Source organism: Lissotriton helveticus, chromosome 1_1, assembly GCF_964261635.1.
Source record: "Lissotriton helveticus chromosome 1_1, aLisHel1.1, whole genome shotgun sequence".
NCBI lineage: Eukaryota > Metazoa > Chordata > Amphibia > Caudata > Salamandridae > Lissotriton > Lissotriton helveticus.
The window spans coordinates 1,594,998,241-1,595,015,116 of record NC_136057.1 but is presented as its reverse complement, the minus strand read 5'-3'; the positions used below and the strand labels follow the sequence as shown (position 1 = coordinate 1,595,015,116).

Below are 16,876 nucleotides of genomic sequence, written 5' to 3'. Positions count from 1 at the left end.
TTCCACAGACCTTCATAACTTCTGCCCAATCTCCAACATCCCCACCTTACCAAGGATCCTGGAGAAATGTGTGCTTGCCCAACTCTGCAACCATACCAACCATTTCCAACTCCTGGACCAATGCCAATCTGGTTTCTGCTCGGGGCATAGCACAGAGTCCGCTCTAATGCACATTGTCGATGATGCGTTAAGAATGCTGAACCACAACAAGTTATGCCTACTGATCCTTCTTGACCTTTCGTCAGCATTTGACACAGTCAAACGCGATAACCTAATTGACCTCCTGGAACACAGGATGGGGTTGTCTGGGCCTGTGCTTAATTGGTTCTCTTCGTTCTTCCTGAATAGATCCCAACGTTTCAAGTTGAACCTGTCCCATCCCGCACCGGTTACGCTGGGCGTTCCCCAAGGATCAGCACTCTCTCCCACGCTCTTTAACTTGTTAATGGAGCCTCTAACAGAAATGCTGAAAAATCATCCAGCATTCACTATCACATGTATGGGGATGATACTCAACTATACCTGAAGATCGCCTGCCCTGAGGACATTCAGTCCAACTCAGTCTTGCTGGAAACAAAGCTGGCTGACACGCAACCACCTGAAACGAAATGCTCTAAAAACAGAATTCCTCCTAATCTCACCCCACAAGCAATCACCGGTCATCAAACAATGGTTGAATCAGCTTACTGCTCTTAACTGCAGACCTCACCTCGTGGACTCCGCATCCTCGCTTGGTATTATACTAGACAATAGTCTGAACATGCAGTTCCCTCACCAAAGGAGCGAACCTGCAACTTAGCATCCTAAGGAAGCTCAAACCCTATCTCCCTGCTCATGACCTAAAGGTTGCAGTGCAAGCAGATCGCAAAGCTGGACTCTGGCAGTGCAATGCTGGGTTGCTTGCCCAGAGTGAAAACGGCTCCCTTTAGGGTGGCCTTCAATGCTGCGGCTAGGCTCGTAACGGGCACAGAAAAATTCAACCACATCTCTCCGGACCTGCTAGCCCTGAAATGGCTCCCATATTTAGCTTGGATACAGCTGAAAATTGCATGCATGACACACAAAGCCATCCACCTCAAGACCCTGATGTACCTTGCTCAGAAACTGGAGCTCTCGTGTGGTTCAAGAGCCTCCAGAAGTGCCAACACCCTCTTACTCAAACCACAAAAATTCAAGAAAAAAAGACCTATAATAGAGCATTCTCAGGTATGGCACCAAGGTTGGGGATCCATTAGCAGAGGGCGCATTAATGAGACATCAAGAGTTCACAAAACTCCATGGCCTGAAAGATTGTTTTCCTGACACATGCCAATCATCTTCGATATGTCGGTACAATGGAGCCCCAGGGCACAACTACACAAAGCAACAGAGCCTCCTTTGGACATCCAAACGCACAGGACGTTCGTACTCAATATAGCGCAGTTTACAGAGACGTAGATCTAAGATGGCAGTTAAGGGTTAGGGCTTGGGGTTGAGGGGGTGGTGGTAAGGGTAAAAACAATGTTTTATGATTGGCATTTCTGCGGTTTGCTCTTTCAGACGGTTTGCAGAAGAATATTGTATTGCTTGATGTATGTTCAACATGTTGCATGCAATGCAAAAGTGATAAGCCTCCTCGAACCTCATTGTATAGTTCTATTTGACATGTTTATGATTCCCTGCCCAATAAAATAGGTATGAAAAAATTAAAGACTGAGAATTCACAAGAACACAAAAATTGGTTTCAGTCGTTCAAAGCCTATTAATACTCCGGTGTGTTCTGGGAACCTTGCTTCCTGAATGTATAAAAAGAACTACCTCAGGGATCCTGCTAAGCATTGTAGAATAGCACAGCTACTAGAATACCTAAAGGGTAATTTTTTTCTTCATGTTACAACCTACACAAAAACATCGTTTCCAGGTGTATATTTTCGGTGGAAAATGTTTTTAGAAAAAGTGCAATTCTTGGATGGGTGTACAGCACGACAGAGTTACATAAATTGATAGTTTAAGAAAAATGCTGCTACTAAATGATAGGTTTTGTTTACATTTTCATCTAAAAAGTATACTTTAAAAAATACGCTTCAGTATCCCGCACATGCGCAGAGAGATGCTACAGTGTATGAATATTAGTGTCAAACTGATGGCTAATAGTGTTCTTGACCCCTGAAAGGACTTCATAATGCTGACTCTTCTTAAGACATTAGTAAGACAAAAACACTATTGTTTAACAAGTTATGAACGAAAAACACTCTGATAGAACACACTTTACCTTTTAACATGTAATTCATGGACATGGCACCAAGATTTGCGGGTTGGTTGTCACACTAACCCCCATCCAGAAATTTAAAAAAAAAGACCAAGACGCTGCACGGCTGATGTAACATTCCAAAGCTTTCATTTCTATTGTGTGTGAAATACATAAAAAAAGAAACCCTTAATTTAAGACACAATATATATTTAACAAAGTATTGCGGACACATGCTGTGCTGCCCAACATTCGGTTCCATCTGCTTGCTAGATCTAGTCCAAGTTGTTTATAGCAGGTAGGTATGGGCCTAATCCTGAGTGAAAAGGCTAGTGTCCCGCTGCAGCACTTGCACGTCCTATGCAGCAGATACCTTGCTAGAGTGCAAAGGAGGACAGTCCAAGAACAGGGCAACACATTTAAGTCTAGCCTCAGGCTTTAGCCGCCGCAGCCTGAGCAGCCGTCAACTGCTGAATTTTCATACTCATCATTTCCACCACAGCTGAAAAAGAGAACACATTTAATTATAAAGATATTTAAGGAAAAGCAGTCACAATTATGACAAAATATTATCACAAAATAAGAGATTAATTTTATGTGCGGATCTGCACCCGTTTGGTTTCCCTTCAAGACACACATCTTCCATCCATTAGGTCAGTCTTTACCAGCTTGTTCATCTCATTCTCCACCACCTGCTCTCCCTCTACCCAAACTCTCCAAAGGCTTGGTCTCAGTGCTCGGTTCTGATAGATTCAATGCCTCAGCTTCTGGTTGCTGTCCCACTAACTCTCAGCAGTGTACGCAACAAGAGTCCAGATCGACCTTTTCATATTAAAATTAATTGCATCCATATAACAGATACATCGCCATACAGCATGTGCACATCCATATAGAGATTCTGTAAAGCATGTGTCCAACTCTGAAAATGGTAGGAAAGCACGGATGAGGAGGTCTATTGTCCAATTTTAGAACTACTCATCTCAAAACATTTAACTGGGTCTACTGTACAATGGGAAAAATGGTAGTCACATATCGGACCAATCCAAAACTATTTCCAAATCTAAAAACGTGTATCCTGACCTTTGCCCTAGAATGAAATTTTGGATAACATGCTCTAACGTCTCATCTAATTCAGAATTCTAAAACACAATCACTAATCCCTCTGCGTCTAATGCATAATCCAGGAATATTATATAACCGAGCATGTGTGAGCTTGTTCCAGGACTTCTGTAGTCTTTGGAAATCACGTGTGCTTATACCACTACCCAATAGAGGTTTTAAAGACTGGAATGGGCTACACCTTACACTTAATGTGAGGTGGTTGAGCAGGGCCATTACAGGCGTAGCGTTAGGTGCATTTACTTTTCTTCTTTAGCTGTTAATTTGAAAATTGTCAAAGCTTAGTAGCATATTAAAATGTGTGGAATTCAGATAAACCCATTAGAAAGACCAGCACAGACCATCCCAACTGCTACGCGATGGGTGACCACCCATCTACAGGAAACATTGCTGGATATCCTAAGGCCTTTTTCAAGAATCACAGCCTTACCCTGTTTCATAGCATGCTTCTCTTGAAGTGCTGGCTGAATCTTTTCGATCTGCTTTGTTAGAAATTCCACTTTCCGTTTGAAGAAGTCTTTGGCACGGTCTGAACTCTGGAAAGACAGATCAGAGGCATGGTAAAAAAAACATAACACTATCCACCCACACACACACACACACACACACACACATACACCACTACATCGTAATGGCAAGTTCTAGATACATGACCTGCCTCAACACCTTACATCTCTCATCCCATCCCTCATCCCAATGTGTACTTTTATGGTGAGTGTGTACGTGATTGATTTTGAGAGTGTTGCAAGGTGCAGTGAGACAATTCTGCAATGGCAACAGTGATGTTGGGGTGCAGAAGCAATGGAACATGGCACTGGCAAGTCAAGCCAGGTAGAATTCGGCATGCCTTTATGTGACACACTCGGGCACCTACAGAGACCAAAGCTTTAATCCTTTGTATTGCTTTCCCAATGGAAAGCACTATCTACCAGAGCTCAAGGACATGAACTTGTTGCAGCGGTAGCTAGAACAGAGTTGTCGAACAGAGATGGGGGAGGCAAGTGTCTGCACACATTTTGGAATCGTTGGTGCTAAACGTGAAAAAAAACCAATAATGCATCAGTGTCCAGACGTGGTCCCATAACTTTTAAATCATATTACAGTGAGAAAATGCACTGGCTGGTAAACAGCCAGCCCTTCATTTCCCGCTACTTAGGATTAGGGGCTCTTTTGTATTACAACTTCAAGGTGATCAAAATCTCTGAATTTGTCGACTGCGTGTGTCTAATTTACCAACTGCCCATGGTGAAAGCTAGTGACTCATGTATTCCATTAATTTTCCACAGGTAAATGGGATGTAAACTCATTGATTAAATACCCTTCACCCCCGAAAAATCTATCAACCTACGCTTCAGTGATGGAGTGTTTATTCCTTCCTATTTTTAGGTCAAGTCACACCGAAAAGGTATGTTGTACAGATGCATGGCTAACAGAATAAACCAAAGATGTAACATGAGCGACAACACTCTTCACTACCTCTTGCTACATCTTATCATAATTTGCATAGATTAGCCACCATGGCTAGAGATTTATAGTGAGAAAATGGTCAAAGTCAGATCATTGGAGGATACTGCTAACAGCACACATTGGCAAGCAATCGTCTTCAGGTATACTAGTGGGCAACTACTGTTTACTAAAAGAGATAGATTGAAGGCTTCAATTAATCTCAGCCAGTGGTACACCAAGCTACCTTGGATTGGCCTCCGTTATATGCAAATCAATCTTGACACCGCTATAATGGAAACATTCCAGACAGAACTGCCAAGCCAAGTGCTCCCTAAACCAGAACACAAGCACCCCAGAACCGGTTTTGCCACACCGAGGGCTCAGCCAGATATAGCTTCTACTAGTGACAGTGTCCACAAGACCTAACACTGGGCATACCATTTCCTCTCAGGGTGGCACCCTAAAGTATATAAAAAGTGATGGATAGAATGCTTAAGTTAATGTCAGCCACTGGTAATTACTCGCGGCCGCATCCCAATCCATCTAATGAGCCCATAACAAATGCAAAACCAGTCTTGGGTTGCTTGTGTTCTGGTTCAGAAGGACCTTGTTTGGCAATTCAGGCTGGGCTGTTCCAAATGGAGCTGGGTCAAGACTGATTTGTTTATAGATGGGTCAAAACTAACGTGGCATGGTGTGCAAAATAATGGATTGGGATCACCCAGAAAAATTTCCAGAACCCGAGATTAATTCAAGCATTCTATCTATCACTTTTTGGATACTTTAATATGTCACCTTAAGTGGGACAGGTAAGCCCAGATAAGGGTCATTGGAACCAAGCTATACTCTGCTGATGAACCCATACCTGTGAAACCGGTCCTTGGTTGCTTGTGTTCTGGTTCAGGGTGGACCTGGCTTGGCAGTTCGGGCTGGATTGTTCCCACTGGAGCAGGGTCAACACTGAACTTCATTGAGGTGGGCCCAAACTGAGGCGGCATTGTGTGCAAAATAACAATGGACTGGGAAACGACCCAAGTAATTACCAATGGCTGAGATTAATTCAGGCATTCTGTCCATCACTTTTGTATACTTTAGGACTACTACTGGAGAGTGATGAGCTCCTTCCAGCAACTACCACAAACTTACCTATAGACAAAGTCACAAGCATACCTACTAATCAGGTTTACCTAGAGCTCCCACTAGCCTGAGTTCTGGGGAGGGGGGGGGGGGGGTGGAGGGGTGGACTTTAGGGTGAAAAAGAAATCCCACAAAGGTGTACTGACCTGCAAAAAATATTGCACATCATGACTGACAAAAGGTGTCATAAGACATATCACTCCCAGTCAGACACATGGATACTTCACAACGGGTTGCAGTTGTAGAAGTGCTTTACTACTCTCAAGATGGCAAAGATACTGGTGCACTGCATGCAAAAACAAGCACTGGCAAAGCCAATAGATCTCGCCAATGCAAGAACTATTGGTGTTGTGTTTTTAGCCATACTGTACAATAGCATGGCTGAAAGTAAAGAAAAAAACTACTTTGACTTGGTCGAGGCTAACCACCTCATATTGCTGTTTTTTTTAAATTGATTTTTTTACTCTCAGCCACGCTTCTATACAACAAGCACTTTTATGGAGTGCTGCAACTTAAGAGCTCTGAAAAGCAGGACTTTTAAAAGTGATAAAATTTACACTTATCTCTCAAGCAAGAACGCAACTGTGTGGCCAAATGCAGGGCCTAGCATGATAAAAACTGGCATTTTCCTACTAAATCAGTATAACGTGTAAATATATCCCATGTGCATAATTAAATCTTCAGTCTTGTGCCCCCCCCCCTGGGGTAGGAGCGCTTTGCGTGCTCAAACTAGGCTGGCTTGAACTATTACAAAGAAGGTAAAAAATATGTACTCTGAGAACGGCAGCAGCACCTCTGCGTGCCGGGTTACGGCGCCACACGACCCCGCCCTGACATCGTCCTCATACGTGCATCAGCGATCGACGGCGGAACCGGACAGTAGAGGGACCTGCAGTCGACGAAGAGGCGGGGGTGGTTGGGGGGGCGAGACGACTTCGACCGGGACAGCCGTGGCGTTCCGACCGAGACTTCGGTTTCAGACGCTGGTAGGCTTCACAGTCCGTGGAGTCATGGTGCTCACCTACACACCACATACAAATAAGATTTGGGTCTGTTGCGGAAAATGAGGCCTGAAAACAGGCCAGAGGAGCTCACTCGCGTTGCACGCGGAAAAGAAGGAAACAGACGTCAGCGCTCTGGGAGGGACTTATATGACCCCGCTGTTGTCACGTAGGAGGACGACGTCAGGGTGGGGTCGTGTGGCGCCGTCCCCCAGCACGCAGAGGTGCTCCTGCAAAAAATTCACGGATCCAGTCTCACACCTGAGGATATTCTCAATTAAGGAATCTGCGGCTAGATGTCTCGATCAGATAGAACATGCAATGACGGGTGTGTGGGGGAGAAGGCCTATTTTGAGGAAAGCAAAAATTAAGAAATTGAATCAAAGAGCCAAAGTAGAAACTGCCTGAACCCCCTGAAGATAAAACCCAATGGCAACTGAAGAGGCTAGTGGAGAACACCACCGGAAAAAGGTCCTCGCAGAACGGGGAGGCTGGGTGGGCGTTAAGGAATCTGCGGCTAGACAAGGTCTCTGCCAGATACAACGTTACCGAAGGTAAGTGACTCTGGAGGCAGGTCTGCAACAGGACAACAGAAAGCGCCAGTCATGTGATCTGGCAACATGGTGACAGAAAGGGGAACAACTGTGGCAGAACAGTCCGACAGCAATCCCAGCAGCTCGAAGGGCAGAAGTCACAGGATAGAAGATATCCGACAACATGCCAGAATGGTGCCACACCATACTAGTATAAAAAAATAACAGACAGATAGGTGTGATCCCCAGAAGAAACAGAGAAAAGGATCACCCTCCACTAAATGGCGCACGAAAAGTGCATTAACCCAAGCTTGGAATGAACTGGAAGAGATGCAACCAGTGCCTAACAGACCAGTTATAAAAGGAGGCCAAAAGTGCCGGTGGCAAAAGCCCAAAAGCAAGCCAGAACCATAGCAATGCATTGGAGATAGCCAGCAGGACAAGAAACCCACCAAGCGCACACCCAGCCCCAAAAGGGTAAAGAGGGGCAAAAGCATCAACCCATACCTGCTGAAGCAGGTAGGATATGCCGCCGGCAAGCGGTAATAGAGGCCTTAAGTGGCTTACACAGGAACAGAAGAGAGAGCGCCCGGCCGGGCAGCACGAAGCTAGGAGGAGGAACCACCACCATATAGACCGGTCAACAGTAATTAATTACCACTGCCATCAGAAGAACTGTCCCACAGGCGTAGGACTAACAAGAGTAGGCCACTCTGAAGGGAGAGGCCAAAAACACCAAGTGAACGAATGGTGGAAAGAGTCACTCCAAAAGACACGGATGGTGTCGAACACCAAAAAAAGAGCATATGACCATTGGAAAACACTCCAGGAAGTGGAAACAAGGAGGACGGGCTCCCTCACACATGGAGATATTGGTCGGAGTTCGCAATCATGACAAGAGGGAGAAGGGAGACAGGGGGGAGGGAGGGAGGGAGACAGGGGGGAGGGAGGGAGGGAGACAGGGGGGAGGGAGGGAGGGAGACAGGGGGGAGGGAGGGAGGGAGACAGGGGGGAGGGAGGGAGGGAGACAGGGGGGAGGGAGGGAGGGAGACAGGGGGGAGGGAGGGAGGGGGGAGGGAGGGAGACGGGAGTGAGGGAGACAGGGGGGGGAGGGAGGGAGACAGGGGGGGGGAGGGAGGGAGACAGGGGGAGGGAGACAGGGGGAGGGGAGGGAGGGAGGGGGGGAGGGAGACAGGGGGGAGGGAGGGAGACAGGGGGGGAGGGAGGGAGACAGGGGGAGGGAGGGAGACAGGGGGAGGGAGGGAGACAGGGGGAGGGAGGGAGACAGGGGGGAGGGAGGGAGACAGGGAGGAGGGAGGCAGGGAGGAGGGAGGGAGACAGGGAGGAGGGAGGGAGACAGGGAGGAGGGAGGGAGACAGGGAGGAGGGAGGGAGACAGGGAGGAGGGAGGGAGACAGGGAGGAGGGAGGGAGACAGGGAGGAGGGAGGGAGACAGGGAGGAGGGAGGGAGACAGGGAGGAGGGAGGGAGACAGGGAGGAGGGAGGGAGACAGGGAGGAGGGAGGGAGACAGGGAGGAGGGAGGGAGACAGGAGGGAGGGAGGGAGACAGGAGGGAGGGAGGGAGATAGGGGGGAGGGAGACAGGGGGGGAGGGAGGGAGACAGGGGGGGAGGGAGGGAGACAGGGGGGAGGGAGGGAGACAGGGGGGAGGGAGGGAGACAGGGGGGAGGGAGGGAGACAGGGGGGAGGGAGGGAGACAGGGGGGGAGGGAGGGAGACAGGGGGAGGGAGGGAGACAGGGGGAGGGAGGGAGACAGGGGGAGGGAGGGAGACAGGGGGAGGGAGGGAGACAGGGGGAGGGAGGGAGACAGGGGGAGGGAGGGAGACAGGGGGGAGGGAGGGAGACAGGGGGAGGGAGGGAGACAGGGAGGAGGGAGGCAGGGAGGAGGGAGGGAGACAGGGAGGAGGGAGGGAGACAGGGAGGAGGGAGGGAGACAGGGAGGAGGGAGGGAGACAGGGAGGAGGGAGGGAGACAGGGAGGAGGGAGGGAGACAGGGAGGAGGGAGGGAGACAGGGAGGAGGGAGGAGGGAGGGAGGAGGGAGGGAGACAGGGAGGAGGGAGGGAGACAGGGAGGAGGGAGGGAGACAGGAGGGAGGGAGGGAGACAGGGAGGAGGGAGGGAGACAGGGAGGAGGGAGGGAGACAGGAGGGAGGGAGGGAGACAGGAGGGAGGGAGGGAGACAGAGGGAGGGAGATAGGGGGGAGGGAGACAGGGGGGGAGGGAGGGAGACAGGGGGGGAGGGAGGGAGACAGGGGGGAGGGAGGGAGACAGGGGGGAGGGAGGGAGACAGGGGGGAGGGAGGGAGACAGGGGGGAGGGAGGGAGACAGGGGGGAGGGAGGGAGACAGGGGGGAGGGAGGGAGACAGGGGGGAGGGAGGGAGACAGGGGGGAGGGAGGGAGACAGGGGGGAGGGAGGGAGACAGGGGGGAGGGAGGGAGACAGGGGGGAGGGAGGGAGACAGGGGGGAGGGAGGGAGACCGGGGGGAGGGAGGGAGACAGGGGGGAGGGAGGGAGACAGGGGGGAGGGAGGGAGACAGGGGGGAGGGAGGGAGACAGGGGGGAGGGAGGGAGACAGGGGGGAGGGAGGGAGACAGGGGGGAGGGAGGGAGACAGGGGGGAGGGAGACAGGGGGAGGGAGACAGGGGGAGGGAGACAGGGGGAGGGAGACAGGGGGAGGGAGACAGGGGGAGGGAGACAGGGGGAGGGAGACAGGGGGAGGGAGACAGGGGGAGGGAGACAGGGGGAGGGAGACAGGGGGAGGGAGACAGGGGGAGGGAGACAGGGGGAGGGAGACAGGGGGAGGGAGACAGGGGGAGGGAGACAGGGGGAGGGAGACAGGGGGAGGGAGACAGGGGGAGGGAGACAGGGGGGAGGGAGACAGGGGGGAGGGAGACAGGGGGGAGGGAGACAGGGGGAGGGAGACAGGGGGAGGGAGACAGGGGGAGGGAGACAGGGGGAGGGAGACAGGGGGAGGGAGACAGGGGGAGGGAGACAGGGGGAGGGAGACAGGGGGAGGGAGACAGGGGGAGGGAGACAGGGGGAGGGAGACAGGGGGAGGGAGACAGGGGGAGGGAGACAGGGGGAGGGAGACAGGGGGAGGGAGACAGGGGGAGGGAGACAGGGGGAGGGAGACAGAGGCGAGGCGGCCGTCTGCCCGGAAGGCGGGGGTGTGCTCAAGTCAGGGGTAGGAGCATGGGCAACCACCTGTGGCACCACAGGGAGCCCCACGGGGCTACACAGCGCAACAGAGGCGCTGTGGGACAGAGGGGGGACCCAGGAGGGCCGCGCTCTAATGACCTACCGTGGAGTGTAGACGGGGAGCCAGCCGGGCCACGCCCTAACAATACCACATCCCCGACGTTTCAGGGAGGCAAGAGCTCAATTGGCGCCGGGGGGCGAACCAGTCGGCGAGTCTGTTGGAGACCCCACAAGAAGCTGGGGTTCAGAGGACGCCCCAGGAACGGGAGAGGACCCAAGGGAGACCTACAAGGCCGTAGCATAGGCCTCCATTTGGGCCCGAGTCGCCCCCACACCCGGAAAGAGCGGATAGAAAGGGGCAGACCGTCAGGAGCGCACGTCTGGAAAGTTCCGGGAACCAGTGCCCCTGACAACTGGTGAGGATGATGACCTAGGCGACAAGCGCCTCGACTTACCAAGTGGAGAACGACGGCCCCGGACCCCAAAAGGCGATCGACGGCGGAACCGGACAGTAGAGGGACCTGCAGTCGACGAAGAGGCGGGGGTGGTTGGGGGGGCGAGACGACTTCGACCGGGACAGCCGTGGCGTTCCGACCGAGACTTCGGTTTCAGACGCTGGTAGGCTTCACAGTCCGTGGAGTCATGGTGCTCACCTACACACCACATACAAATAAGATTTGGGTCTGTTGCGGAAAATGAGGCCTGAAAACAGGCCAGAGGAGCTCACTCCAGATCCGCGTTGCACGCGGAAAAGAAGGAAACAGACGTCAGCGCTCTGGGAGGGACTTATTCACGTAGGAGGACGACGTCAGGGTGGGTCGTGTGGCGCCGTCCCCCAGCACGCAGAGGTGCTCCTGCAAAAAATTCACGGATCCAGTCTCACACCTGAGGATATTCTCAATTAAGGAATCTGCGGCTAGATGTCTCGATCAGATAGAACATGCAATGACGGGTGTGTGGGGGAGAAGGCCTATTTTGAGGAAAGCAAAAAATTAAGAAATTGAATCAAAGAGCCAAAGTAGAAACTGCCTGAGCCCAGCTCCCACTGTGGCTCCCCAGTCTGGACAATTCTTTGCTGCATGCCCACCCCCACAGCAGCCTGTCTTGACAAACATGCCTCACGGAAGAAGCCCTTTTGCCATCCATGCTCCGCATATAACAAATCAAAAACGTGCTGACACAGTAACACTACAGATACACAGGGACAGCAAATGTTGAGTGAGAGAGGCCATCGCTGTTCACTTCGACCTCATGCTAGAAACAGAGGCAATACTACAAAAAACAAAGGTAAAGGTGGGGTGGGTCAGGTAGGATGAGATGGAGCTTGTAAAAACACAGCTCTAGTATGGAGTGTTCAAAAACAAAGAAAAAGTAGCTCCTAAAATGGGAGCAGTGGATGGACACAAGAACTGCGTTCATGTTGTGGGGCAGTGTGACACATGCAGGCTATGGATGAAGCATATGAGAGTGACAAGGGATCAGTAAATGGTAAGCCTATGGGCGGGATGAAGCCCACAGACTGAAAACAGGTCTCGAGACAGCTGCACTTTCTGGTCGAAACCTAAAACGGTAGCTAAACCCATTCTGATTGTCGGACAAGTTTAGTCTCAATTAAACATTCTGGTGATCCAACAACAGAAGCTATTATTAAAGTCCAACACCAGAACAGCAGCTGACCTGGTTTCTCAACTAGCCATTAGACAGCTCAAAGACACAGAGGGTCTTTACTTTATTCCACCAAGCCCAGACTGAAATGCGGTTCATTACAGAAGTCCCATGCAAAAAGGAAAGAAATAATGCAAATTCATAGCCCAACTTGGAGCGTTTAGGAGGGTTTGTTTTGTTCTTTCTCTCACCTGTTCAACGTAATAACCAGTTCCCACATCAATCAGCACATGCTGCACATCATTCAGCTTGCCTGGAACATACATCTGGAAAGGAGGTTAAGGAAAACACACGACGGGACCCAATTTATGCAACATGCCATCAACCCATCTGACACTGTAGGCCTCTTGAAACTCAGAGTGTAATCCATGTATGGCTTCCGAAGCTGTGCATTCTGCCTTTGTTCAGGTCTGCCTGGATTATTCTAGGATTTTCCATTAGAAGCTGGATAGTTAGTCCACAAATGGGCTTCATAATTAGTTGTTGCCGTTTGATTGTAAAACACTGGACTCTGCAGTCCAAGGTGTACTCCCAATGTGCCTTCACTCAAAGTTGAAGCAGCCACTATGCCATAAAAACAGGTAAAATAAAGTCTGATGGTGGTGGCAGGTGATTATAGTTTAGAGACACTAGCTATGCCACAGTGTTTAACTATGATTGACTGACCATTCTGGAACTCAACTGCTCTCTGCCTAAACTATAGCCTGTCCTGGGTAACAATTAACGCACAATGACTAAAAGTAATGAATTGGACTTCAAGAATGTGCAACTTAGTCCTTTAGCCATTTTAAATATTAACACAGACTTCGATGGGGGCCCTTCACCCATAGCAGAGTTTTTGGGTCACTTGGTCTTTTGGACCATTTTACTGTTTTCTCAGCTACATAGGCTCAATCCCACAGACACAAGACAACTTCCTACATTGTAGGATTCTGTCTGGAAGCCCTGTCTCAGTGATTTTAAAAACATAGAGCCTACAGTAAACCCATGAGGTCTGCAGAGAACACCTGGATATTCCACCATACAACAACTTTGGTCACAATTGGGTCATAGGTTGTATTTTTGGCCACACACAGACTGGGCACTCTAGTTTCTTGTGTTATTTCATAATATGGATGGCCCTATTATCCTAACTTAACTAGAGTACCCATTTTTCAAAACAATACCTCTGCATGTAAACAGAGTTTGGCGTAATTATTTAGTTCAAAATGACCCTCGCACCCCAATCCCAATAGAAATGAATCATTCACAACAACAAATTCTGGGTGGGGGAAGCAAGAGTGGCCATAAATAGGTCAGATTGGTGCTTGTCTGTTACCCTGAATATCCAGAGCCATGTCCTGCAAAATCTGGGTGGGGCATCTAAGGTGCTTGACCCACTGAAACCTGGCGTTCCACTGTGGGGGCACGCAGGTATAGGGCCATATGGTATACTGGACAAGGAGAATGTGCAAGCCTGGGAGCTCAAGACACCTTATAACCCTTTCTCACCGAGACCCAGTAACATACCCAAACTAAAGGATCATATCCTTAACATTCCAGAACCGATGGGGTGGGGGCACTAACACTATTATGTCAAGGATAGCCCTTAGGGCAATCCACCACTTAAGGTTCAGGTGGCACTACCCTCTCTAACTGAAAACCCCAAGGAAAGCAAAAGTACAGCAGTCGTCCAGAAGTGGTCTCCAAGTGACAATGGCAAGCCTCCCATGAGCAGCCAGTCACTGAGGTACAGGAATACATGCATCTCCAACATTTGTAAATGGGCTGAGACCACGTCATCTCTTTTGTGAACACCCGGGAAATCATAGTAAGGCTTCACAGGAAATTGGAGCACCCTAACCCCACTGTGAATAACAGGAAGCATCTATGGGACAGCTGGCCAGATATATGAAAATATTTGTTCTGCAAGCTCAGGGACTACATCCAGGTTCCACAGCAGAGGGCATGTGCCAGAGTGAGAAATGGGCCTTGTCCTTTCTCACAAAGGCATTCAATGGTCCGAGGTCTAGTATAGGCCTGAGGCCTTCATCCCCTTTTGGCATGAAGTACTGCAAATAGCTTCCCTTGCCCTTTTCAGAGTCTGGCATCCACTCAGTGGCGCCTTTGGCCAGCAAAAGAATGATTATTTCCATCTAGAGGACTGCAAATACATTTTTTGTTGTGGGTTGGAGGGATGAATAGGACAGGGGACAAAATTAAAAGCAAGGCGTAGCCCCTTTGAATAATATGTAAAATCCATTGGTTTGACATGATGGGTTTCTTGCAGGGAATAAAGGGTCATATCCGGTCCCCTACCAGCTACTGGTCAGTCTGCGAGGGAAAAATCAAAGCGGCTTATGTGCCATTGCAGCAAGGGAGGAAGAACTAGATAACTGAGACTTCTGCTTGAGTGAACGACTTTGGCTACAGCTGCATTCTCTGCTTTAAAAAGGTTTGGCCAGTTCCTGCACAAGATGAAAAGTTGGCCGTTGCTAGTGGGATAATGGGGTAGTCCCCTACATTTACTGGTTTGCTAGTAGAATTGTCAGGCTGGGGACAATAACCCAAAGGTCTTGCTGTGCTGTAACAATCCATTCCCTCCCCTCACCAAAAGTCTAGATCTTTCAAAGAGCATTTCCATGAGGGACATGCCCTAAATATCAAGTAACAGATTTTGCAGCATCCTATTTGGCTTGAATTTTGGAAAGTAAAGCCCTGAGATCTTCTGGGGTGATCTCACTAGCAATGTCCTATAAGGAATGGATGTACCTGCCCAGAAGGCACACAGAGTTCAATGTAGTGAAGGGCAAAGCTAGCTGACAAAACAATGTTCTGCTTAAAGCCATCATTAAGTTAGACTCCCTGGATGGGGGCTCGAAGGAAAAGTTCTTCGGATTGACTTAACTTGTATAACTAGGCAAGAAAGAATACAGGCATGGGATGTTCGTTAGGAAGTCAGGTTCACTAGGTGCTGGTCTGTGTTGCCTAGCCACAGGCTGACTGGTCTCGTTAAATGGCAGCATTGCTTTGAATCTGGACCAGCTCTTCGAATTTCAATCACAAACTGATTTAGCTTTTAACTGTGGAAACTTTTAGATCTAGCACTTCAATGGCTCTTTGCACTCCCTCCGTAAAGAAGGTTCTTTCTTCCGCTGGTGTACCAGTGGAAGTACAGCCCACTGGCATTTTGAAGGTCTAAGTAAAGCCCTTCAACAGTGTAGGGAGGTGGTGGCAGCTTGCCAGTCTGCTTACATCGCCTGTGCTGTGCCAAGGAGAATATTTTGTAGGCCTGGACTGTGTCCGAATCGAAGACAAATGGGGCTTTCAGCCTCTATAAATCTAATGAAAAACCAACAAGGTGATTGAAGGAATGCTTGAATTACTCTAAGCCACTGGCCACGTTCCAGACCATTGTGTTCGGACTCAGTGCAAGCTTTTCTCCCATCACCTTTTGTGTGTCTGGTAATCGAATAGCACTGCACAGGCTTGATGTGGCCTACACGGATTCTAGGTTGGAGACTGGTATCAGAATGGTGTCTGCACAAGAAAATGCACTGAAGGGACTGGCATATACCTTAAAGCCAGGAGGGAAGTCTAGACAAATGTCAGCACTGACCTTGAAACAGGTGCCAAAGGACTAGTCAGCAATGGTGGACAGCCTGCTGCCAGTTGTCTGAATGGAAGCCCCCGCTGTTCCAGTGGGGCCTGAAAGCAGCTGAACGATCTTCAACATTGTATTGCATTGTATTGTAATTGCATTTATATATTGTTTACTACCCCTGATGAGGCGTCAAAGCGCTTTTTCGGCGAGTAGCACGCTACTCCGGGTTCCATAGTTGATTAGTGTTGAAATAGTATAGTGAAACATGCAAGTACATTTTTTTTTTTTCTTCAGAACAAATTTTATTGTGCTGTTGAAGAGTCACAGAAAACATACAGCGTCCCGAGTCCGGGGAGGCTGCGAGCATGAAGGCAAAAATCACATTATGGGACAATTCAAGCAGCTATATAAACACAAACACTAACCCCAACGCCCTCCCCCCAGCACCCCCCTAGGTTCCCACCCGAAGTCCCCCCCACCCCACCCCCTGCACAGCGTCAAATTAGACCATACATAGAATCTAATATAGTAGATGAAGTGTGGAACCCTCCTCACTCGGGCACATTGTCCAAATGTCCGTCCCCAGGTCCATCACATGCTGGCGGCTCCAGCCAGAGCCCCCCTGTACTCAGCCCACCGTTTCCAAATTTTGTAATGTTTCCTGGGGCAACCCCGGGCCTCAAATATCGGGCGTTCCAGGCCCATTGAATAGTCCAGCCCCTTCTTCCACACACCCAACAGGGGAGCTTTGGGGTCCTTCCAGGCACGGGCCACATCCCCCTTGGCCACCACAAGACCCAACAGCAGCAAGTGGCGCTTATAAACATTTCCTCCCACCTGTTCCAGGACATGAAGGAGGCCTAACTTTGGTGTGCGAGGAAGGTCCCAGCCCAGTACCTCAGACAAACAATTCCAGACACCCGTCCAAAACTTCCGCAGGCCCTCACA

General features: G+C 49.8%; 1 protein-coding gene across 1 annotated transcript in view; it reads right to left on the bottom strand.

Moving 5' to 3' along the window:
* Positions 1-2,353: 2,353 nt before the first annotated feature.
* The window catches only part of PFDN5 (prefoldin subunit 5), a 108,388-nt gene continuing 93,865 nt past the window's right edge, over positions 2,354-16,876 (bottom strand). Inside the window, exons 4-6 of the mRNA XM_078658699.1 lie at positions 12,537-12,611; positions 3,777-3,882; positions 2,354-2,729 (exon numbers count right to left, since the gene is read on the bottom strand). Of these exons, the coding sequence (XP_078514825.1) occupies positions 2,659-2,729; positions 3,777-3,882; positions 12,537-12,611 (252 nt within the window). The 3' untranslated portion in view covers positions 2,354-2,658. The remainder of the gene's footprint in view (positions 2,730-3,776; positions 3,883-12,536; positions 12,612-16,876) is intronic.